At 42.6% G+C, this 21,149-nt stretch overlaps 3 protein-coding genes across 3 annotated transcripts; 1 reads left to right on the top strand and 2 right to left on the bottom strand.

Moving 5' to 3' along the window:
• Positions 1-210: 210 nt before the first annotated feature.
• On the bottom strand, positions 211-7,032 carry LOC311127041 (inhibitor of growth protein 4-like). The gene is made up of 8 exons (XM_084158790.1): positions 6,865-7,032; positions 6,483-6,554; positions 5,432-5,598; positions 5,222-5,336; positions 2,383-2,497; positions 2,130-2,274; positions 1,927-1,988; positions 211-959 (listed from the first exon to the last, which is right to left on the bottom strand). The coding sequence occupies exons 1-8, from the start codon at positions 6,899-6,901 to the stop codon at positions 920-922; spliced, it is 753 nt and encodes a 250-aa protein (XP_084014916.1). The 5' UTR covers positions 6,902-7,032; the 3' UTR covers positions 211-919.
• A 120-nt stretch (positions 7,033-7,152) lies between these two features.
• Positions 7,153-16,890, bottom strand: LOC311127025 (28S rRNA (cytosine(4447)-C(5))-methyltransferase-like). Its single transcript, XM_084158765.1, has 16 exons — positions 16,777-16,890; positions 15,107-15,234; positions 14,894-14,936; positions 14,710-14,777; positions 14,306-14,556; positions 13,959-14,148; positions 13,616-13,815; positions 13,389-13,478; positions 13,108-13,195; positions 12,791-12,931; positions 9,213-9,352; positions 9,006-9,095; positions 8,765-8,887; positions 8,473-8,570; positions 8,221-8,357; positions 7,153-8,110 (listed from the first exon to the last, which is right to left on the bottom strand). Exons 2-16 carry the CDS (start codon positions 15,210-15,212, stop codon positions 7,641-7,643), a joined length of 2,235 nt encoding a protein of 744 aa, XP_084014891.1. The 5' UTR covers positions 15,213-15,234; positions 16,777-16,890; the 3' UTR covers positions 7,153-7,640.
• Positions 16,891-18,893: 2,003 nt separating this feature from the next.
• On the top strand, positions 18,894-21,107 carry LOC311127033 (uncharacterized protein). The gene is made up of 3 exons (XM_084158780.1): positions 18,894-19,477; positions 19,921-20,222; positions 20,402-21,107. Exons 1-3 carry the CDS (start codon positions 19,186-19,188, stop codon positions 20,936-20,938), a joined length of 1,131 nt encoding a protein of 376 aa, XP_084014906.1. The 5' UTR covers positions 18,894-19,185; the 3' UTR covers positions 20,939-21,107.
• Positions 21,108-21,149: the final 42 nt, after the last annotated feature.

Here is a 21,149-nt window from a genome sequence, read left to right as displayed (position 1 = left end):
GCATCGTTCCCACTGCCCTCCTCTTCGGTGAACAAACTACGCCATCTGTCTGCGGATAACGGACGCTACAATGTTCTTGATACTGTATTACTGAAAACTCAAATATTGCAATATCAAGTAGAGTAAATCTGATAACCTCATGCAAAATATAATTGTATCTATGCTGTTCAGAACCAATCTACATGATAAAGGACAAAAAAGGACAAGAAAGACTGATGAGGTAGTAGCTGTATTCAAACTGAAAATAAAATGTTCCTCTGTCAGCTACAGTATTGATCATATTTCCCTTGTGAAATGTATCCTCTAAACAAGTTCTATCAAATGTAAAATTAAAAATGTAGTTCAATCAACTACCACAGATAAAAGCACTGTCTTTAAATGAACATTTCCTCACTCAAGCTGTAAGGCTAAAATACATTTGTTAGAGTGCACACAAAATAATCAAAACGTATGTAAGCACAAAACTTGAAAGCACAACAGTTCTGGATGGTCCAACACCGCATCCATTACAATACATCAATCCATTTCACTCCAGTCAATCACACCTAGTGAAATGCATACTACAGTATTATGGACACTAACTGTCAAATCACTCTGGGAATTTTAGTGTTTATTGTTCAGTTACAATTTTTTTTTAACATAAAATAGAAATAAAACACAATGCAACTCTCGTAACTATCAACTCTCATAACCTTTGAAACATATTTATATACATCTGTAACCACATATCTCCTTCACACTGCATTAAACCAAGAAAGAAAAATCAAGTAAACAAAAAAAGAAAGCACCAATTGTTCTATGCTAGAAGACTGATAAACAATGTAATACTATCCTGGGGAAAGAAAATCATGTTCCTTCCTCTACACTACTAACATAGTATCCTGACTCTACAATCGGTTGGCCGCTCTACCTTAGGGGCTTACTTTCTCTTTCTGTCTTGAGAGCAGCGTGGACAATACCTGCAGAGTTAGAAAAAATGAATATTCAGTTGTAAACCTTAAAATCCCATCACTATTTCCGTTATGTAAGATACTCACCGGCCAGTTTATTAGGTACACCACCCCGTTCACAAAAATGGATCGCTCCTACAGACAGTGAGTCACGTGGCCGTGGCTTGCTATACAAAACAGGCAGACAGGCTTCGAGGCATTCAGATACTGTTCAATTGAACGTTGAAATTGGCAAAACCAGTGACCTAAGCGACTGAGTGTGGTATGATCGTCGTTGCCAGGCGCGCCGGATCCAGTATCTCAGAAACAGCTGCCCTCCTGGGCTTTTCACGCAGGACAGTGTCTAGGGTTTACAGAGAATGGCATGACAAACAAAAAACATCCATTCAGCGGCAGTCCTGTGGGCAAAAACAGCTTGTTGATGAGAGAGGTCAAAAGAGAATGGCAAGAATTGTGCAAGCTAACAGGCAGGCCCGCAAACAGACAAATAACGGTGCAGTACAACAGTGCTGTGCAGAACGGCATCTCGGAATGCACAACTTGTCGATCCTTGTCACAAATGGGCTATTGCAGCAGACGACCACACCGGGTTCCACTCCTATCAGCTAAAAACAAGAAGAAGCGGCTCCAGTGGGCACGCTATCACCAACACTGGAAAAACTTCACCTGGTCCGACGAATCCCGGTTTCTGTTGCGTCATACTGATGGCAGTGTCAGGATTTAGTATAAGCAGCATAAGTCCATGAACCCATCCTACCTGGTGTCAACAGCGTACCGCTTTCCAATATGCAGCAACTGCGTGATGCCATCACGTCAGCATGGAACGTTTCCGACTTGTAGAAGCCATGCCCCAAAGAATTCAGGCTATTCTGGAGACAGAGGGGTCCAACACTGTACTAGACGGGTGTACCTAATAAACTGGTCAGTGAGTGTAGTACTGTATGGTTAGTCTGTGTAGGTTAACTGATTCCCTCACCATTTCCCTCTTGGTTTGGTCGTCAGGCCCACGCAGGCAAAGTGGAACCACTCGATGGAACACTGCAAATACAATCAACACAGGGGTTTGATGAAGTCCGCACACACTGTAGTTTTCAAGAACCAGGATCAACACAAAACAATATAGGTCAGGTCAGTGCACACACTGGGGGAAACTCAGGGGAGATTTCTGGGGAAACTCACATCTGTGTTGTCACAGCCAATCATCTCTCCATAGGACACCTGGTGACACAGGCAGTAGGTGGGCTCGTTGGGGTCCACTGGCATGTCCAGCACGTCAGAGGGATGCACGTTCCCAAAGTTAGCAGCTGGAGCAGTGAACTCCCCCCTGACAATGAGAGAGAGGGGTGGGTGAGTACACACACACAAAATGAAGGCCAATGAAGGAGATTGTCTTCAAGCAAGGAAGTGATAGAGTGCACAATAATAAACGTACGGTTGGAGAAGTTTGACTTTCTTCTGTGCAATCTTCGGACTGCCATCTTCATCTGAGCTCTTCACTTTAGATCGCGTTTTAGCTACCTTCTTCTCTTTCAGCCCCCTGGACTCGCCTGAAATATCAAAACATAGCGGATAGTCCTGAATGAATTGTGAATAACGATGAGTGAGAAAGTTAAGACACACAAATATCATACCCCCAAGACATGCTAACCTCTCACCATTACAATAACAGGGGAGGTTTAGCATTTTTTTGGGGGGGAGGTATGATATTTACAGTGGGGGAAAAAAGTATTTAGTCAGCCACCAATTGTGCAAGTTCTCCCACTTAAAAAGATGAGAGCCCTGTAATTTTCATCATAGGTACACGTCAACTATAACAGACATATTGAGAAAAACAATTCCTGAAAATCACATTGTAGGATTTTTAATGAATTTATTTCCAAATTATGGTGGAAAATAAGTATTTGGTCACCTACAAACAAGCAAGATTTCTGGCTCTCACAGACCTGTAACTTCTTATTTAAGAGGCTCCTCTGTCCTCCACTCGTTACCTGTATTAATGGCACCTGTTTGAACTTGTTATCAGTATAAAAGACCTGTCCACAACCTCAAACAGTCAAACTCCACTATGGCCAAGACCAAAGAGCTGTCAAAGGACACCAGAAACAAAATTGTAGACCTGCACCAGGCTGGGAAGACTGAATCTGCAATAGGTAAGCAGCTTGGTTTGAAGAAATCAACTGTGGGAGCAATTATTAGGAAATGGAAGACATACAAGACCACTGATAATCTCCCTCGATCTGGGGCTCCACGCAAGATCTCACCCCGTGGGGTCAAAATGATCACAAGAACGGTGAGCAAAAATCCCAGAACCACACGGGGGGACCTAGTGAATGACCTGCAGAGAGCTGGGACCAAAGTAACAAAGCCTACCATCAGTAACACACTACGCCGCCAGGGACTCAAATCCTGCAGTGCCAGACATGTCCCCCTGCTTAAGCCAGTACATGTCCAGGCCCGTCTGAAGTTTGCTAGAGTGCATTTGGATGATCCAGAAGAGGATTGGGAGAATGTCATATGGTCAGATGAAACCAAAATATAACTTTTTGGTAAAAACTCAACTCGTCGTGTTTGGAGGACAAAGAATGCTGAGTTGCATCCAAAGAACACCATACCTACTGTGAAGCATGGGGGTGGAAACATCATGCTTTGGGGCTGTTTTTCTGCAAAGGGACCAGGACGACTGATCTGTGTAAAGGAAAGAATGAATGGGGCCATGTATCGTGAGATTTTGAGTGAAAACCTCCTTCCATCAGCAAGGGCATTGAAGATGAAACGTGGCTGGGTCTTTCAGCATGACAATGATCCCAAACACACCGCCCGGGCAACGAAGGAGTGGCTTCTTAAGAAGCATTTCAAGGTCCTGGAGTGGCCTAGCCAGTCTCCAGATCTCAACCCCATAGAAAATCTTTGGAGGGAGTTGAAAGTCTGTGTTGCCCAGCCACAGCCCCAAAACATCACTGCGGAGATCTGCATGGAGGAATGGGCCAAAATACCAGCAACAGTGTGTGAAAACCTTGTGAAGACATACAGAAAACGTTTGACCTGTGTCATTGCCAACAAAGGGTATATAACAAAGTATTGAGAAACGTTTGTTATTGACCAAATACTTATTTTCCACCATAATTTGCAAATAAATTCATTAAAAATCCTACAATGTGATTTTCTGGATTTTTTTCTCTCATTTTGTCTGTCATAGTTGACGTGTACCTATGATCTATTTATTGCCTTACCTCCATAACTTACTACATTTGCACACACTGTATATAGATTTTCTATTGTGTTTTTGACTGTACGTTAATCTCTAGGAGACAGAATGCGTCTCCTTCCTGAGTGATATGACGGCTGCGTGGTCCCATGGTGTTTATACTTGCGTACTATTGTTTGTACAGATGGACATGGTACCTTCAGGCGTTTGGAAATTGCTCCCAAGGATGAACCAGACTTGTGGTCTACAATTTTTTTTCTGAGGTCTTGGCTGATTTCTTTTGATTTTCCGATGATGTCAAGCAAAGAGGCACTGAGTTTGAAGGTAGGCCTTGAAATACATCCAGAGGTACACCTCCAATTGACTCAATGGCCTATTTATTGCCTTACCTCCATAACTTACTACATTTGCGCACACTATATATATATTTTCTGTTGTATTTTTGACTTTCTGTTTTGTTTACCCCATATGTAACTCTGTGTTGTTGTTTTTATCGCACTGCTTTGCTTTATCTTGGCCAGGTCGCAGTTGTAAATGAGAACTTGTTCTCAACTGGCTTACCTGGTTAAATAAAGGTGAAATAAAAAAAAATAAAAAAATCTGAAACACAACCAAAACAAACAGCAACTGCATCGAACAAGTTTGTGTAGTCACAAGCTTGATGTAATCATTGCGTGCTAAGAATATGGGACCAAATACTACACTTTTGACTACTTTAATGATAATGACTTTTGGTCCCCTAAAATATGTGTGTGTGTGTGTGTGTGGAGGGGGGGGGGGGGGGGGGAGTCTGCACTTTAACCTCATAGTCATTGTATAATTTAAAATCCAAAGTGCTGGAGTACAGAGCCAAAACAACAACAAAATTGTCACTATCCCAATACTTTTGGAGCTCACTGCATCTGTATACTTTTGGAGCTCACTGCATCTGTATACTTTTGGAGCTCACTGCATCTGTATAATTTTTTCTGGTAATTATTTTATATTTTGAAGTGTGCCAAAATGCTAAGGCAAACACTCATGAGAAACAGACACGTATGTGCACACACACACTTCAAATACATACTTTTCTTTCCCTTACTGGAGGTGGAATCATAGTCTGTGCTCTCTATCTGCTTCTCCTTCAGGTCGGCCTCAAAGCGGGCCAGGTCTGTGTCCAGTCTCCGGATGTGCTTGTCCACCTAGGGAACAACCACTGCACTTTAGGATTCATTTGACTGACCCACACAGGCTCCAATACAAAGGAAGCACAGAGCTCCAAAGTACTACTACTGACCATCTCATAAGTCTGCATGGCCAGTTGCACTTTGTCATCCCCAAACTCCTTGCTTTTGCTGTACGACTGCTGGATCTGCCTCAGAATAGTAAGCTTCTGTTCAGATGAGAGGGTCCTGGCGTTGGATGTGTAATCCTTTGCCAGGGAGTCTATCTGCCCCTTTAGATCTGAGAGAAAGAGATGGGTTGGGTGAGAAGTTTGGATAAGCATTTTTATTGATGCCACTGATCTGAGAATATCAGCCTTATGTGATGTGTGTTACTGTGTCACTTGCTTCCACATAACATTTCTTTTTTAATGAAGTATGTGTATCTAGGGCTTTTACAAGTATGAATGGATTTAAGAAATCCCATGGCTGTGCCCAACAAAATCAAATCAAATTTTATTGGTCACATGCGCCGAATACAACAGGTGCAGACATTACAGTGAAATGCTTACTTACAGCCCTTAACCAACAGTGCATTAATTTTTAACAAAAAAATAAAACAACAAAAAAAGTGTTGAGAAAAAAAAGAGCAGAAGTAAAATAAAATAACAGTAGGGAGGCTATATATACAGGGGGGTACCGGTGCAGAGTCAATGTGCGGGGGCACCGGCTAGTTGAGGTAGTTGAAGTAATATGTACATGTGGGTAGAGTTAAAGTGACTATGCATAAATAATTAACAGAGTAGCAGCAGCGTAAAAAGGATGGGGTGGGGGGGGAAGTGCAAATAGCTCAACAAAGTACTGATATGTAAAGACGCCTCACAGAATTGTAGTGCATCTTTTGTTCTAGATGATCTGATAATGTTGGAAAATTAGCAGATCATTGAATGGTAAATTGTTGAGGACCATGGGCATGAATGTTCTTTAGCCCCGGTAATCTGGTTGTTATGGAGGCGAGACAGATTTCATTTGCATACATTCATCAGGGGCAATTCAAATGCAAAACTTGTGGGTGGGTGAGATGGCTGGTACTTTATTATGCATTGTAAACGTGGTTCACACATACTCTGCAGAGTAACGTTAGTGAATTGGTCGGTACCAGTTGTAGTTAGTGTTATTTCTCACCCTCTGTACGTTGATCCAAGTCCCTCATCAAATTGAAGTTCCTCTGCAGTTCAAATGGCAGGTTCTCTATGCCTGTGATGAGAAATGAACAATCATGAACAACTTTTTTGACTGATTAATATTCACTAATAATACCAACTCTTGGTATAACAACTGTATCTTCAATTTGTGATGATACTCTAGTTAGGCTACTGCCTAGCAGGCGAAACGACCGTTGGTGTTGATTAGCTAGGTAGCTAGCGGCCTAATTCTCAAAATAAAACATTCCTTCTTGCAATGCATTGACTAAACATGCAGAGAAATTCAAATAGGCAGCTAAACTATCGAAAACATTTGCAGATTCTTATCTCTAAATCGTTTAAATAATATAAAATTAACTCACTGTCCAAATAGTGTTCCAAATACATTCCCGCCGCCATCTTGGAAAATGTAAACAACACAACTTCCGGCGAGGAGGACGAGTTGTTCTTCGGTTTGATCCGAAATCAAATCTAAGTAACGATATTTTAATATCAATCGTAATGAAGGATATTGTATTTGCACTGTGTCAGAGACTGAATATAATTAATTAAATGTACTGTTTATGAAAACTATCTAATAACATATTTGATGTCATACACGGTCAACAATACTGCAGTAATATAAAAATAATCAAGATGGGAGTATGACAAACAATCTGAGACGTTTTATTGTCTCAAGGATTAGTCTTTACAATACATACCATCAACTTGATCAAAGGACATACAAAATGAAATTAAAACAAACAGATAACATTGCAAGGAAGGATTAAAATGTGAAAATGTGATGTTTAACAAGAGTTGAAGGTAGAAGTTTGCCCTCAACCACAGATCTAGGATCAGATTACCATACTCCTACCCTAGAACCAATCATCCATGAGGGCCATGAAAAATATCTGATCTAGTATCTGTGTGGTTAGGGACAACATCTACCTACTCCAAAGGGGGGTGGGGCTCAGGGCCCTCGAAGGAGGGCCTGCTGCAGTGATTTTCAGTCCAGAAGGAGACAATATTTATCCTAACATTCTCAGCTCAACTCTTGTGAAAATGACTGTCATCTGTCATGACAATTAGACCTCTCTGACTAGTGACAACGGCAAAATAATTACAGTCTTCATTTTCATAAACATTTTATACATGTTCATTGTCCAACCTCTTCTTTTTTCAGCAGCTTCTTCAACTTATTGAATTTGTTCTTCCCAATTCTCTTCTTGCTCTGCATGGGGGATTTCCTCTGTTTATCGGCCTTTTTCTCAAACCTGCTCCCTTCCTTTGACTCTTTAGTCGTCTCCCCTTCTGTTTTGACTGTGTTGGACTTCTTGAGCTCTCCGTCCACTTTCACAGTCTCACCATCCATCTTTGCGAATTTTGCTTTTTTCATCCCAGTTGGTTTTTCACTTTTTTTCAGGGTGCTTGGGTTTGTTGTTTTCTTGACGATGCTTTTGGCTGGTTTCCCGTTGGCTGTTGCCTTCTGTGAGTCAGCTGGCTTGCCAGGGACTGGCTTCTGCTTCTTGGACTTGTTCTTAGACCCTGCTTTAGATGGTCTGTCCTCATCAGAGGAATCAGCTGTAACCTCTACTGCCTCAGATGGCTCGGTTTCCTCTTCTCCGTCTGGAATAGTGACAATAACAGGATGTTATTTTTATATAACACGAGTGGTGTTTCCATGACACTGGACAAAGCACTGTGGTTTATTAGATCCAAGGTGACATCTACTTTACCTTTGTCAACTGCTGTGGTTGGGACTGTGTTGGAGAACTTTTTCAGCTTGGCCACAAAGAAACCGTCCATGTTGTGGGAATGAGGGTAGAACCGGCGTGAGAGTTTCAGAGAGGGATGGAATCGTCTCTCTTTGAATCTAAATGGGAGGAAATATATATATTTTTTCTTATTGCACGAGAAAACGGTTAGGGGGGGTACAGGTAAATATCTGGATGAATGTGAATAATGTGGTGTTCTTATAACCCCTTTACCTGGTGAAGCCTTCTTTGCCAAAGTCCAGTCCAGTCTGGACGAGTTTGACGTTTCTTTTCTTGAGAGCATAGTCCACTACCCACTCGTTCTCCTCCACCTGGTGATAAAGTCAGTAAGGTAACTTCAGCTATTCTAGTCCAAATTAATTTAACCATCACAGACATTTTGTACATGCACCGAAAAAACACAAGAAAAAGCTGCGATAAAATAAATCATTGCAATTCACTTTAAGTAAAGCACCAATTTAGATTTTGTTTATTTGTCATCAGTGTGACACTCAGGTGTACCCACCATGATAGAGCATGTGCAGTACACCAGATAGCCTCCAGAGGGAGACTCAGCGTTGACAGAGTCGATGGCCGCCAGGATGAGCTCCTTCTGCAGGTGGGCCGACCGCTGGATGTCAGACTCGTCCTGAGAGACAGGACGTAGAAAGTAGGATTAGGAAGACATGAACAAGAAGTTGTCATTAAAGGCCAGTGTCTACTGTAAATCTAAGGGCCTGTGTAGTGTATAATAGGTTTTTTCTCACCTTACTGGTCTTAACAGCAGGGTCTTTGGCGATTACTCCTGTGCCTGAGCAGGGAGCATCAAGCAGCACTCTGTCAAACCCACCCATGACCTGCAAACATAGTAACTAACAGGTTAACATACCATCAATGGGTGTAACATACATACTTCTATTGTGTCATACAGTACATGTACAAACTGCATGTAGAGCAAGAACCTCTCTTATTACCTTAGGGAACTGCCTGCCGTCGTAGTTACAGATCACTGAGTTGGTGACTCCCAGACGGTGGATGTTGCCCACCACACTCTTCAATCTGTCAGCACTGGCATCATTGGCCACAATCACCCCTGTGTTCCTCATCAACTGGGCTGTGGGACACACATATACACAATAAATAAGTAATCCAATAAAAGGTAAGTCTTGCCTGTTAAGCCCTAGATCAGGGGTTCTTAAACTTTTTCAGGATGGGAACCAAATGAGAAATTCAGTGTTTTCCTGGGACCCAAGCTCATGAAAACATGCCCCCTTTTGGGGGCCCTAAACGAGATATGGTTGGGTGGCTCCCCCACCTCACAGGCAAAACATTTTAGTTTTAAAGTTAATTTCCTGCAATTCTACACACTTTGCCATGACTTATGCCATTTTAATATGATATCTGAATGAGAGTGACTAACAAAATCAATGGGGAGCCCCTTGGGACACTGTAAAGTCCATGGAGAATAAGAGCACTTCCTCCCAGCTGCCCACTGCACTGAGGCTAGGAAACACTATCACCACCGATAAATCTACAATAATCGAGAATTTCAACAAGCATTTTGCTACGGCTGGCCATGCTTTCCACCTGGCTACCACTACCCCGGCCACCAACTCCGCACCCCCCGCTGCAACATGCCCATGCCCCCCCTGCTTCTCCTTCACACAAATTCAGACAGCTGATGTTCTGAAAGAGCTGAAAAATCTGGACCCCTACAAATCAGCTGGGCTAGACAATCTGGACCCTTTCTAAAATTGTCGCAACCCCTATTACTAGCCTGTTCAACCTCTATTTCGTAACGTCTGAGATCCCCAGAGATTGGAAAGCTGCCGCGGTCATCCCCCTCTTCAAAGGGGGTGACACTCTAGATACAAACTGTTACAGACCTATATCCATCCTGCCCTGCCTTTCGAAAGCCAAGTTAACAAACAGATGACCGACCATTTCGAATCCCACCGTACCTTCTCCGCTATGCAATCCGGTTTCCGAGCCGGTCATGGGTGCACTTCAGCCACGCTCAAGGTCCTAAACGATATTATAACCGCGATCGATAATAGACAGTACTGTGCAGCCGTCTTCATCGACCTGGCCAAGGCTTTCGACTCTGTCAACCACGCATTCTTATTGGCAGACTAAATAGCCTTGGTTTCTCAAATGACTGCCTCGCCTGGTTCACCAACTACTTCTCAGATAGAGTTCAATGTGTCAAATCGGAGGGCCTGTTGTCTGGACCTATGGCAGTCTCTATGGGGGTGCCACAGGGTTCAATTCTCGGGCCGAATCTTTTCTCTGTGTATATCAATGATGTCGCTCTTGCTGCTGGTGACTCTCAGATCCACCTCTACGCAGACGACACCATTTTGTATACATCTGTCCCTTCATTGGACACTGTGTTAACAAACCTCCAAACGAGCTTCACTGCCATACAACACTCCTTCAGTAGCCTCCAACTGCTCTTAAACACTAGTAAAACTAAATGCATGCTCTTCAATCGAACGCTGCTGGCACCCGCCCACCCGACTAGAATCACTACTCTCGACGGATCTGACCTAGAGTATGTGGACAACTACAAATACCTAGGTGTCTGGTTAGACTGTAAACTCTCCTTCCAGACTCACATTAAGAATCTCCAATCTAGAATCGGCTTCCTATTTCGCAACAAAGCCTCCTTCACTCATGCTGCCAAACATGCCCTCGGTAAACTGACTATCCTACCGATCCTTGACTTCGCCGATGTCATTTACAAAATAGCCTCCAACACTCTACTCAGCAAATTGGATATAGTCTATCACAGTGCCATCTGTTTTGTCTCCAAAGCCCCATACACTACCCACCACTGTGACCTGTACGCGCTTGTTGGCTGGTCCTCACTACATGTTCGTCGTCAAACCCACTGGCTCCAGGCCATCTATAAATCACTGCTAGGCAAATCCCCGCCTTATCTTAGCTCATTGGTCACCATAGCAGCACCCACCCGTAGTCTGCGCTCCAGCAGGTATATCTCACTGGTCATCCCCAAAGCCAACACCTCCTTTGGCCGCCATTCCTTCCAGTTCTCTGCTGCCAATGACTGGAACGAATTGCAAAAATCTCTGAAGCTGGAGACTCTTATCTCCCTCACTAACTTTAAGCATCAGTTGTCAGAGCACCTTACCGATCACTGCACCTGTACACAGCCCATCTGAAATTAGCCCACCCAACTACCTCATCCCTATATTGTTATTAATTTTGCTCTTTTGCACCCCAGTATCTCTATTTGCACATAATCTCGTGCACATCTAGCATTCCAGTGTTAATACTAATTGTAATTATTTTGCACTATAGCCTATTTATTGCCTTACCTCCATGACTTGCTACATTTGCACACACTGTATATATATTTTCTGTTGTATTTTTTTTTACCCCATATGTAACTCTGTGTTGTTGTTTTTATCGCACTGCTTTGCTTTATCTTGGCCAGGTCGCAGTTGTAAATGAGAACTTGTTCTCAACTGGCTTACCTGGTTAAATAAAGGTGAAATAAATAAAAATAAAAAATTGGAGTTCAGGGCCCTTGGGCACGTGCCCTGTGTGCCCGGTCGGTATTCGGCCATGATTAGATAGTCTAGCCAGCTAACTTACCAATCTAAAAAGTGTTCACTGACATGGCTAATTAACTGCTAGGTTTCCATCCAATTGGCAACAGATTTTCATACGAATATTCTAAAATCTGCAGAAAGAAAAGATGCACATTTTCCCACCAGTGGTGTGTTTTCACCAAACTGACTTGTTGCGGATAGAAATCAGTGCGTGATGACATAGGGCAGACAAAATGTACTTTTTCGCTTAAGTTTTCATGTACCGAATAAATATCTAAAGTTCAATGTGTTTCCATCGCATTTTCAACTCTACCGATAGTTTTGTCACAAAAACTGTTGCGTTACATAGCAAATGTGCCTACTCTGGTCTTGGCACGTGCGCTCGCAGATACAGTGTGGGTAGGCTAGTCTACATGATTATTTTTTTATGGATGAGAGTGAGAATATTTTTTATTTTTCCAAACGGCAGTCATGCATCGATCATCAGAACAAGACCCTCAATATTTATTGGAAAGGAGCATCAAGCTCATCCCTGTGCACTTTCACCACCCTGTGAAGTTCATCATTTATTTAATCTGTAGCCTAATAAATTGCATGGTTTCCCGAGTCGCGTTTCCACTGCCATTTCTCGCATAATTATTTTTACAGACATAAAAAGATCCCACCATGTCGAACGAACAAATGATATGTCGCCATTTATAATAATATCTATATATTTTTTTATACATTATGACTTTACGCACATAAAAACTGTGGATGGAAACGTGGCTATTGACTGACATAGCAAGAGAAAAACCACTGCTGCACAACCAAATTTCAAAATGGCACCTTGTGTTTTCTTCTATTCTAACTCCCATGTCACAACCCATAATCTAAGAAAGGCTGCCCTTGATTATTAGGTTAATTGTAGAGACCAACAGCAGTAAACAGTATTGTGCTCATTGCCATTCAACTCTAATTTTTAACATCCTCACCCATATAGGTGGTCTTTCCCCCTGGAGCTGAGCTCATGTCGAGCACCGTCTCCCCCTCCTGGGGAGAGAGAGCCATGACAGGCAGGAAACTAGAGGCTCCCTGCAGCATGTAGTGACCAGCCAGGTACTCCGGGGTCGCACCTGGGAACGGAAAAATACTAGGTTTAACACAGGGCAGACACAGACAGGAAGACACACTCATCAATTAATGTATACTTACTCTAAACACACAGAAAGCAAAATAACAGTAGTAATTAGAAAATTAACATTCTAATCTGTCATACACATATAAAAGGTTAGAGTGTGCTGGTACTGACCTATGGGTACTGAGGAGTCGAAGATGACCAGGCCCACTTTAGACCACTTCCCCAGAGGATCCAGATTCACCCCTCTGTTGATCAGGGCCTGGGACAAAGAACATACACGTCACTCAGTCTGGCAGAGGAACAGGCATTACTATTAGCATCCAATTATCCTTTGGTCAATTCCAAATGGACCCCTAGTCTTAATCCTTTCAGAGCTACACCAATGCCTAGGTGGTAGGGGTGGAGTTGGGGCACCTTTATTTGAGCCAAGTTGAAAGAGTAAGGTTTGTTACCTGAGCCAAGTCCCTCCTCCTCGTCTTCAGTGTATTGGTCCGAATGGTGACAGGTCGCTGAATTTCATTGGCCTCCAGGAAATCAATCAGCTACAAAGCACATAAAAAGAGGGAAGCCTTAGTTCAGCATGATGACAAAACCGTTACAACAAAACGTAACCTTCCATAGACTTCCTGTTCATTTTGCGTTACTATAACATTCGGGAGAACATAGCAATGATACATACCTCTGACACTGGGAAGATATCCAGCAGTTTGTCTATGAGGAAATTGTTGTAGCTGTAGTAAGTGGAAAGATCCTTTTTCAGGAGAGAGAGGTACTCTGTTCTCTCTTTCCCCTCCTCCCTCTTGGTGGCAAAGTGAGAGAGAACGTCCACGTTGTCCTTTATTCTCTGGTGGATGGTCTGCAGGTCTACAAGCAAAACGCCTGCATCCACAGGAGAGAGAAAGACACTTAGTACAGATGGAGTCCACAGGCACCGATAAAGAACACGTAGCAATGTGTAAACTGGCATAACAAAAAGCATAACTGTCAAATCTAAAAAGTACAAATCTAAGCTCTAAACTCACCCTCTTTTGCTATCTCCTCTGCACCAGGTAGTATGAATTTGTCCATCTCATCTATATTAGCCTGTACCGTGTCATCTTCATCCATGTCTTCATCTCCACTCTTCCCCTTATAATCATCATCATCACTCTCCTGGCCCATGGCTTCCTGCAGCTTCTTCTGCTTCCTGGCAGCTCGCTCGATGGGGAGCAGCTGAACGAGAGATGAAAAGAGGAGTAAGGAACAGATGATTCAACAGACAAAGACTCAGCACCTTGCTAAAGAACAGTAAGAACTTTGAAGGAAGAACATTGTTTTGCTATTTAGAACATGTCCTGGACGCATAACTTCCTTCAATAATTTCACATACCTCCGCTCCATCACCGTCTCCTTCCCCCTCTCCTTCACTGTTGTCCTCCAATGCACCGTAGTCATCAACCAGGTCTTCATCATCATCTCCCTCAATTAGCAGTTTTTTCCCTTTATTCTTCTCCCCTCCCTCTTGTCCCTCGTCCTCTTCCTGCTCCCATTGGCTGTCACTGTCATCCTCGTCATCTGATTGGCCGACCTCACGCTTCCTCTTTGCTGGCTTCAGCCATTCACTGTTTTCATCTGTGAATCCTTGAGAACAGGGGAAACAAACAAATTCAGTCACCATAGACATTCATGGCTATAGTATTGAGAACACAGTGAATGGATGGGGCTGTCTGACTCTGGATCCACATGGACTTAGATGACTTACCCCCCAATGCTAATGAATGAACAGTAACTTACCTTTTTTTGGCTCCTCCTTCTCAATGGTTTCCTTGGGCTTTTTGGTCACCTGAGCTCGCTTCCCAGCTCTACAAAACGTCATCATCATTATCACCATCATCTTCAGCTAAAGTGTGTGACACTACATTACACAGTGGTTTAAAAAGGAGTTGACGACATAACATCCAAAAGATTATAAACATACCTTTTCCTGGACCTGCTTGACAGTCGTTTTGGTGCAGTATCCTCTGCAAATGACAAGCATAGTTAGTTAGTGAGCATCAACCTCTAAAGATTAATGTCTCATTCCCAGTCATGTATCCTTGCTTTAGTACCACTGTACTCCCAGCAAGTGAGGTTATACTGAGCATGACTTCAGCTCTTCAGAAGCTGTATGTTACAATAGCATCCCTCTCACCATCCGTTAAGAACTTGGCCAGCTCAGTCTCTGCTCCTTTCTGCTTCCTGGACTTCCGCCCCGGCCCCTTCTTCACATAAGTGGTGGGATCCAACTTCCTGCCCATGACTAACACCTACACAGGTAGTCTGGAGAGAACATATAAGTCATGATCAGTTGGTAGAGCATGGCGCTTGCAACGCCAGGGTTGTGGGTTCGTTTCCCACGGGGGTGGGCAGTATGAAAATGTATGCACTCACTAACTGTAAGTCGCTCTGGATAAGAGCGTCTGCTAAATGACTAAAAATGTAAAATGATCACGTTGGATTTACACACTAAGGCATAGGATCAGAATGGGATGAAGGTAGTCACTAACTATGCACTGATGGCAACTCTGAAAGATGGTTGCTAGCTATATTCTCAGGAACATGTTTACATTTACATTACATTTTAGTCATTTAGCAGACGCTCTTATCCAGAGCGACTTACAGTTAGTGGTCATTCCCAAAGCCAACACCTCCTTTGGCCGCCATTCCTTCCAGTTCTCTGCTGCCAATGACTGGAACGAATTGCAAAAATCTCTGAAGCTGGAGACTCTTATCTCCCTCAATAACTTTAAGCATCAGTTGTCAGAGCACCTTACCGATCACTGCACCTGTACACAGCCCATCTGAAATTAGCCCACCCAACTACCTCATCCCTATATTGTTATTTAATTTGCTCTTTTGCACCCCATTATCTCTATTTGCACATAATCTCTTGCACATCTAGCATTCCAGTGTTAATACTATTGTAATTATTCTGCACTATAGCCTATTTATTGCCTTACCTCCATAACTTGCTACATTTGCACACACTGTATATATATTTTCTGTTGTATCTCTGACTTTTTTTTTTTTTTTTTTTTTTACCCCATATGTAACTCTGTGTTGTTTTTTGTTGCACTACTTTGCTTTGTCTTGGCCAGGTCACAGTTGTAAATGAGAACCTGTTCTCAACTGGTTTACCTGGTTAAATAAAGGTGAAATAAAAAAAAAATAAATAAAAAAAAATTATTTTCATTTTCAGAATCTGTTCCAAGAACGTTGCAAATAACAAAGTTATAAATAACGAAAAATCTGCTTAACTTGAAAAGTTTATTGAAAACATGTTCCTGAGAATATATCACCTCTTAACTCTGACCTGCACTCTGATGTGGACAAAAATAAAAAGGAATGTGAAATATTAAAAATGTGACATGTCACTAACATCACGGTGTAATATGTAGTTATTATAATACGTGGAACATCCTTTTCATATGCCAAGTGGGCATTCTCTTCATAAACATGTTAGGTAGCTATCTAGCTAATTAGTTGACAACTGCTAAGCGTTAGTACAAACTTCCACGCATGCTAACGTTATCCATCAATGGTATCCGCTTATACTCAAGTATGATGATATGCCGGTAATTAGCTAACGTTAGGTAACGACACATTGACTTCTCAGTTAAAAACAGACAAGTTGCATTCTAAAGACAAACCAACGTTAATCTCATGAGGTTGCTATGTGCTGTAAAGAATGTTACCTAGCTAGTTAGCTGGAACTTGCTACCACATACACTGTGCAAGTCCGTCACCATGACTTGTTCATTCACTTGTGTATGGCACAAACAATCACGACATTTCTCTTTACGACAACTCTCCAAAACTCACCTATGCAATAGTTTAAGTATAATGTATTTATTCGATCCTTGATTCCAGTTTACAGATTAAATGTACGCACATGTGACTTTTTTTCTAGCACACGTTGATTCCCGGAAGAAACACACATGCGTTTCCGGCGCATGTGATATACGAAGGCAAAATGCAAATCTTTGCAAAGGGAGCACAGAGTTTTCAAACTCTGGAAGTAGGTTGGAAATATTCTGTCTCTTTTATATACTAACTGAAAATAAACTTTTACTCATTCCGTTTCGTGTAGACCTATGTGAATATAATTAATATTACAGATTTTAGTCATTTTCAGTTGGATGCATTGTCCCAATTAATAATGTTAATAATATGTTATTTCCCTGGGGCATTGACAATCAGAGATAATAATCAACCTTTTTCGATGATATACTGAACAAAAATATAAACGCACCATGTAAAGTGTTGATCCCATTTTTCATGAGCTGAAATAAAATATCCCAGAAATGTTCCACACGCACAAAAATATTATTTATCTCAAATTTTGTGCACAAATGTATTTACATCCCTGTTAGTGAGCATTTCTACTTTGCCAAGATAATCCATCCACCTGACAGGTGTGGCATATCAAGAAGCTGATTAAACAGCATGATCATTACACAAGTGCACCTTGTGCTGGGGACAATAAAAGGCCACTAAAATGTGCAGTTTTGTCACACAACACAATGCCACAGGTGACTCAAGTTTTGAGGGAGCACGCAATTGGCATGCTGACTGCAGGAATGTCAACCAGAGCTGTTGCCAGATAATTTAATGTTAATTTCTCTACCATAAGCCGGCTCCAAAGTGGTTTTAGAGAATCAGTAAGTCCAACCGGCCTCACAACCACAGACCACACGTAACCACGCCAACCCTGGACCTTCACATCTGGCTTCTTCACCTGCGGGATGGTCTGAGACCAGCCACCCAGACAGCTGATGAAACTGGGTTTGCACAACCTAAGAATTTCTGCACAAACTGTCAGGAACCGTCTCAAGGAAGCTCATCTGCATGCTTGTAGTCCTCACCAGGGTCTTGACCTGACTGCAGTTCAGCATTGTAACCGACTTCAGTGGGCAAATGTAACCAACTTCAGTGGGCAAATACTCACCTTCGATGGCCACTGGCATGCTGGAGAAGTGTGCTCTTCATGGATGAATCACAGTTTCAACTGTACAGGGCAGATGGCAGACAGCGTATATGGCGTCGTGTGGGCGAGCGGTTTGCTGATGTCAACGTTGTGAACAGGGCCCCTTGGTGGTGGGGTTATGGTATGGGCAGGCATAAGCTACGGACAATGAACACAATTGCATTTTATCGATGGCAATTTGAATGCACAGAGGTACCGTGACGAGATCCTGAGGCCCAATGTCGTGCCACTCATCCGCCGTCATCACATCAAGATGAAAATGTCCCAGTTCTTCCATGGTCTGCCTGCATACTCACCAAACATGTCACCCATTGAGCATGTTTGGGATGCTCTGGATCGATGTGTACAACAACATGTTCCAGTTCCCACCAATATCCAGCAACTTCGCACAGCCATTGAAGAGGAGTCGGACAACATTCCACAGGCCACAATCAACAGCCTGATCAACTCTATGCGAAGGAGATGTGTAGCGCTGCATGAGGCAAATGGTGGTCACTCCAGATACTGACTCGTTTTCAGATCCAGGTTCCTACCTTTTTTAAAGTATCTGTGACCAACGGATGCGTATCTGTATTCCCAGTCATGTGAAATCCATAGGGCCTAATGGACCAAATGTATTTATTTAAATTGACTAATTTCCTTATATGAACTGTAACATTTTTGAAATTGTTGCATGTTGCGTTTATATTTTTGTTCAGTGTTCAAAGGAGCGCAAATAATGTAGAAAAACTAATGTCTCAAAATATAACATTTAAATGATTTCTCAAAGTGTGAATTTCCTGGTACAAAGAACAACAAATACCAACCAAGCACCACACAACCCTGACTTTATTCCAGAGACTTTTCGTTCTCCTTCATAGACACTCACAGACCGTCGTTTTATTATAGGCAAATAAGCGCCACCAACCGGTACTCTCACACGTTGCTCAAACAGTTGCTTGCAACAGGCGTTGCTTGCAGTAAGTAGCTAGCTCAAACCTACAGAGTATTTTGGTTGCTTGCTTCTGGTGACCCGTCCCGCGTTAAATATAATTATCGAACGACCGTTTAATTATATATATTTTTTCGAACGACCGTTTGAAAACTGAAATTGTTGTTTTTTGAAAATGGAAATTGACAACAAAATGTTGTCATCATTTCGATCGCTAACGTATCCCACTTTCCCAACTCTGTCTGACCATTTAACATTAGCTAGCTATCTTTACTTTATGTGATTTGCTCGACCACAACTTGTAATCAAGGATATGCCTAGAAACGACCGCAACAATAAAGATGTCAAACGAGAAAGGAAAAGGAAAGTTAACATAGAATCAAAGGGAACAGTTACAGTAATCAACGGAGGACAAGAGAAAGTTAAACGTAAACCGCCAGTAAAACCACCGGTCAAGTCACCGGTGAAGCAGCAAACAAAGCCAGTAAAAAATCCAGGTGGTCGGGGCCTTGGGAAAGCAGGGGCTAGACGTTTGGGTCAGCTATTGAAGCGTGCAATCCAAGAGAAGAACAATGTTACAGGAAACGAAAAAGTGCCTTTGCCAAGTGAGTGATCTAGCTAGCTACTTTGGCGTGTGTGTGTGTGTGTGTGTGTGGGGGGGGGGGTGTATGGTGTATGGTGACTGTCAACTGGACACCTAGCTGTTACGCGAAGAGATCGGAACATTTTGACGAGGTCGCTAGGTTTTGGGTCAAGGCTGCTATATTACCCCCATCCTTCAGAAAGCGCATTGTTGTGCTTCACCCTTGCCACTCTTGATGACCGCAACCAGGGGCTAGTCATAAATGGGGCTTGAACCCAACACTTTATCTGGTGCGCCAAGATATCCAAACCTCTTGACCAGGTCGCTAGGTGTTGGGTTAAGGTCGCTACAATATCTTCATGATTTTCAAAAAGCAATTTAGAAGTAAGTATGTGATGTTTATGTCAATTAAAATATTTCATAACCATTGAGTGTGTCCCCATCTTCATCTCAATCTGTATCCAGCGACCCCAGTTCGCCTGTTCAAGTACCAGACACAGGCAGAGGCTGCATCTGCACCCAAAACCAACGATGCAAGGCGTGTGGCTACCCGGGTCTCCCAGCTCATCCTTCGGGTAGTCTCCCAGTGCAAGCACCGGGGTGGCATCTCCATGGTGGACCTCAAGCATGCCCTGGCTGCTGGTGGCTATGATGTCACCAATAACAACACCCGTGTGAACTTAGCAGTGAAAGGCCTGGTGAGGAAGGAGACACTGGTGCAGACTACTGGAGCTGGTGCATCTGGGTCATTTAAACTCAACAGAAAGGTAACTGTTTGAGTAATATATTTGTCAATGGTGGTTTGTGTTTTAGCTCCTTGGCAGTTTAATTTTCCACTGAGTAGGAAGCAAATTGCACCACGGTGCATAATTCACTGTCAAACTACAACCAGTTATTTGGGAATTATGCAGATGTTTCTCTCTCGTCTCCTGTTCTAAAACCACAGAAACTGACGTATGAGAAGAGAGTTAAGACAAGAGCCATGAGAGACCGTGCAGCAGTCGAGAGGGCCAAGCAGAGAGAACGTGCAGCAGCCCAGAGAACCAAGCAGAAAAAAACTACTAAACCAACAGGAAAAGCTTTGAAACCAGGAGCTAAACCAACAGGAAAAGCTCTGAAACCACCAGGAAAAATAACTAAACCAGCACGAAAAGCAGTGAAACCACCAGGAAAAGCGGTGAAACCAGCAAGAAAACCAGCTCGCAAGGACAAAACAGTTGTAGAAAAGGCTCAAAGGGAAATAGGAGATAGACCAAAACAAGTAGGCAAAAGCCACAAACCAGCAGGACAAGCATCAAAATCACCAGCCAACGTCCAAAAAACAGGCTGCAAAGCCCCTAAACCTGCAGGAAAGGCCTTGAAAGCAGCCAATCAGAAAACTCGCAAAATGGTTGTAACCCCCAATACAAAGCCACAGATAAAGCAACCTAGGGTTGCCAAAAGACGTGCTTCCTTGTTGAAATGGACCGAGAGTATGGACTAAAAGAGTAATATGTCAGTAGTAGATTTAGGTCAAACTACCGTAACCTTACAATGTTATATTTTGTCAATCAAATCATATTGTTATTGGTTATTATATTATTACTCACAAATTACATGTATATCGAGTGATTATTCAACCAGTATTACATAAAAACATGTTTTGTCCCCATCGTGAGTGTTGAATTGTTTTGTTCCCTACTCTCTGACAAGGA

The sequence above is a fragment of the Coregonus lavaretus genome (genome assembly GCF_964263955.1).
Source record: "Coregonus lavaretus genome assembly, chromosome: 3".
NCBI lineage: Eukaryota > Metazoa > Chordata > Actinopteri > Salmoniformes > Salmonidae > Coregonus > Coregonus lavaretus.
The sequence above is the reverse complement of the archived record's forward strand: the minus strand, read 5'-3'. Positions and strand labels throughout refer to the sequence as shown.

What these genes read in the sequence shown, in the direction of transcription:
- LOC311127025 (XM_084158765.1), bottom strand. Translation starts at nt 15,212, where the DNA reads ATGGGCAGGAAGTTGGATCCCACCACTTATGTGAAGAAGGGGCCGGGG. An exon ending in GGAGGAGGGACTTGGCTCAG is followed by an intron (nt 13,196 to 13,388) that starts GTAACAAACCTT and finishes TCTTTGTCCCAG; the next exon opens with GCCCTGATCAACAGAGGGGT. An exon ending in GGGAAAGACCACCTATATGG is followed by an intron (nt 9,353 to 12,790) that starts GTGAGGATGTTA and finishes TGTGTCCCACAG; the next exon opens with CCCAGTTGATGAGGAACACA.
- LOC311127041 (XM_084158790.1), bottom strand. Translation starts at nt 6,901, where the DNA reads ATGGCGGCGGGAATGTATTTGGAACACTATTTGGACA. An exon ending in CTCCAGTAAGGGAAAGAAAA is followed by an intron (nt 2,498 to 5,221) that starts GTATGTATTTGA and finishes TTGATATTTCAG; the next exon opens with GCGAGTCCAGGGGGCTGAAA. An exon ending in AAAGTCAAACTTCTCCAACC is followed by an intron (nt 2,275 to 2,382) that starts GTACGTTTATTA and finishes TCTCATTGTCAG; the next exon opens with GGGGGAGTTCACTGCTCCAG.
- LOC311127033 (XM_084158780.1), top strand. Translation starts at nt 19,186, where the DNA reads ATGCCTAGAAACGACCGCAACAATAAAGATGTCAAACGAGAAAGGAAA. An exon ending in CGAAAAAGTGCCTTTGCCAA is followed by an intron (nt 19,478 to 19,920) that starts GTGAGTGATCTA and finishes ATCTGTATCCAG; the next exon opens with CGACCCCAGTTCGCCTGTTC. An exon ending in CATTTAAACTCAACAGAAAG is followed by an intron (nt 20,223 to 20,401) that starts GTAACTGTTTGA and finishes CTAAAACCACAG; the next exon opens with AAACTGACGTATGAGAAGAG.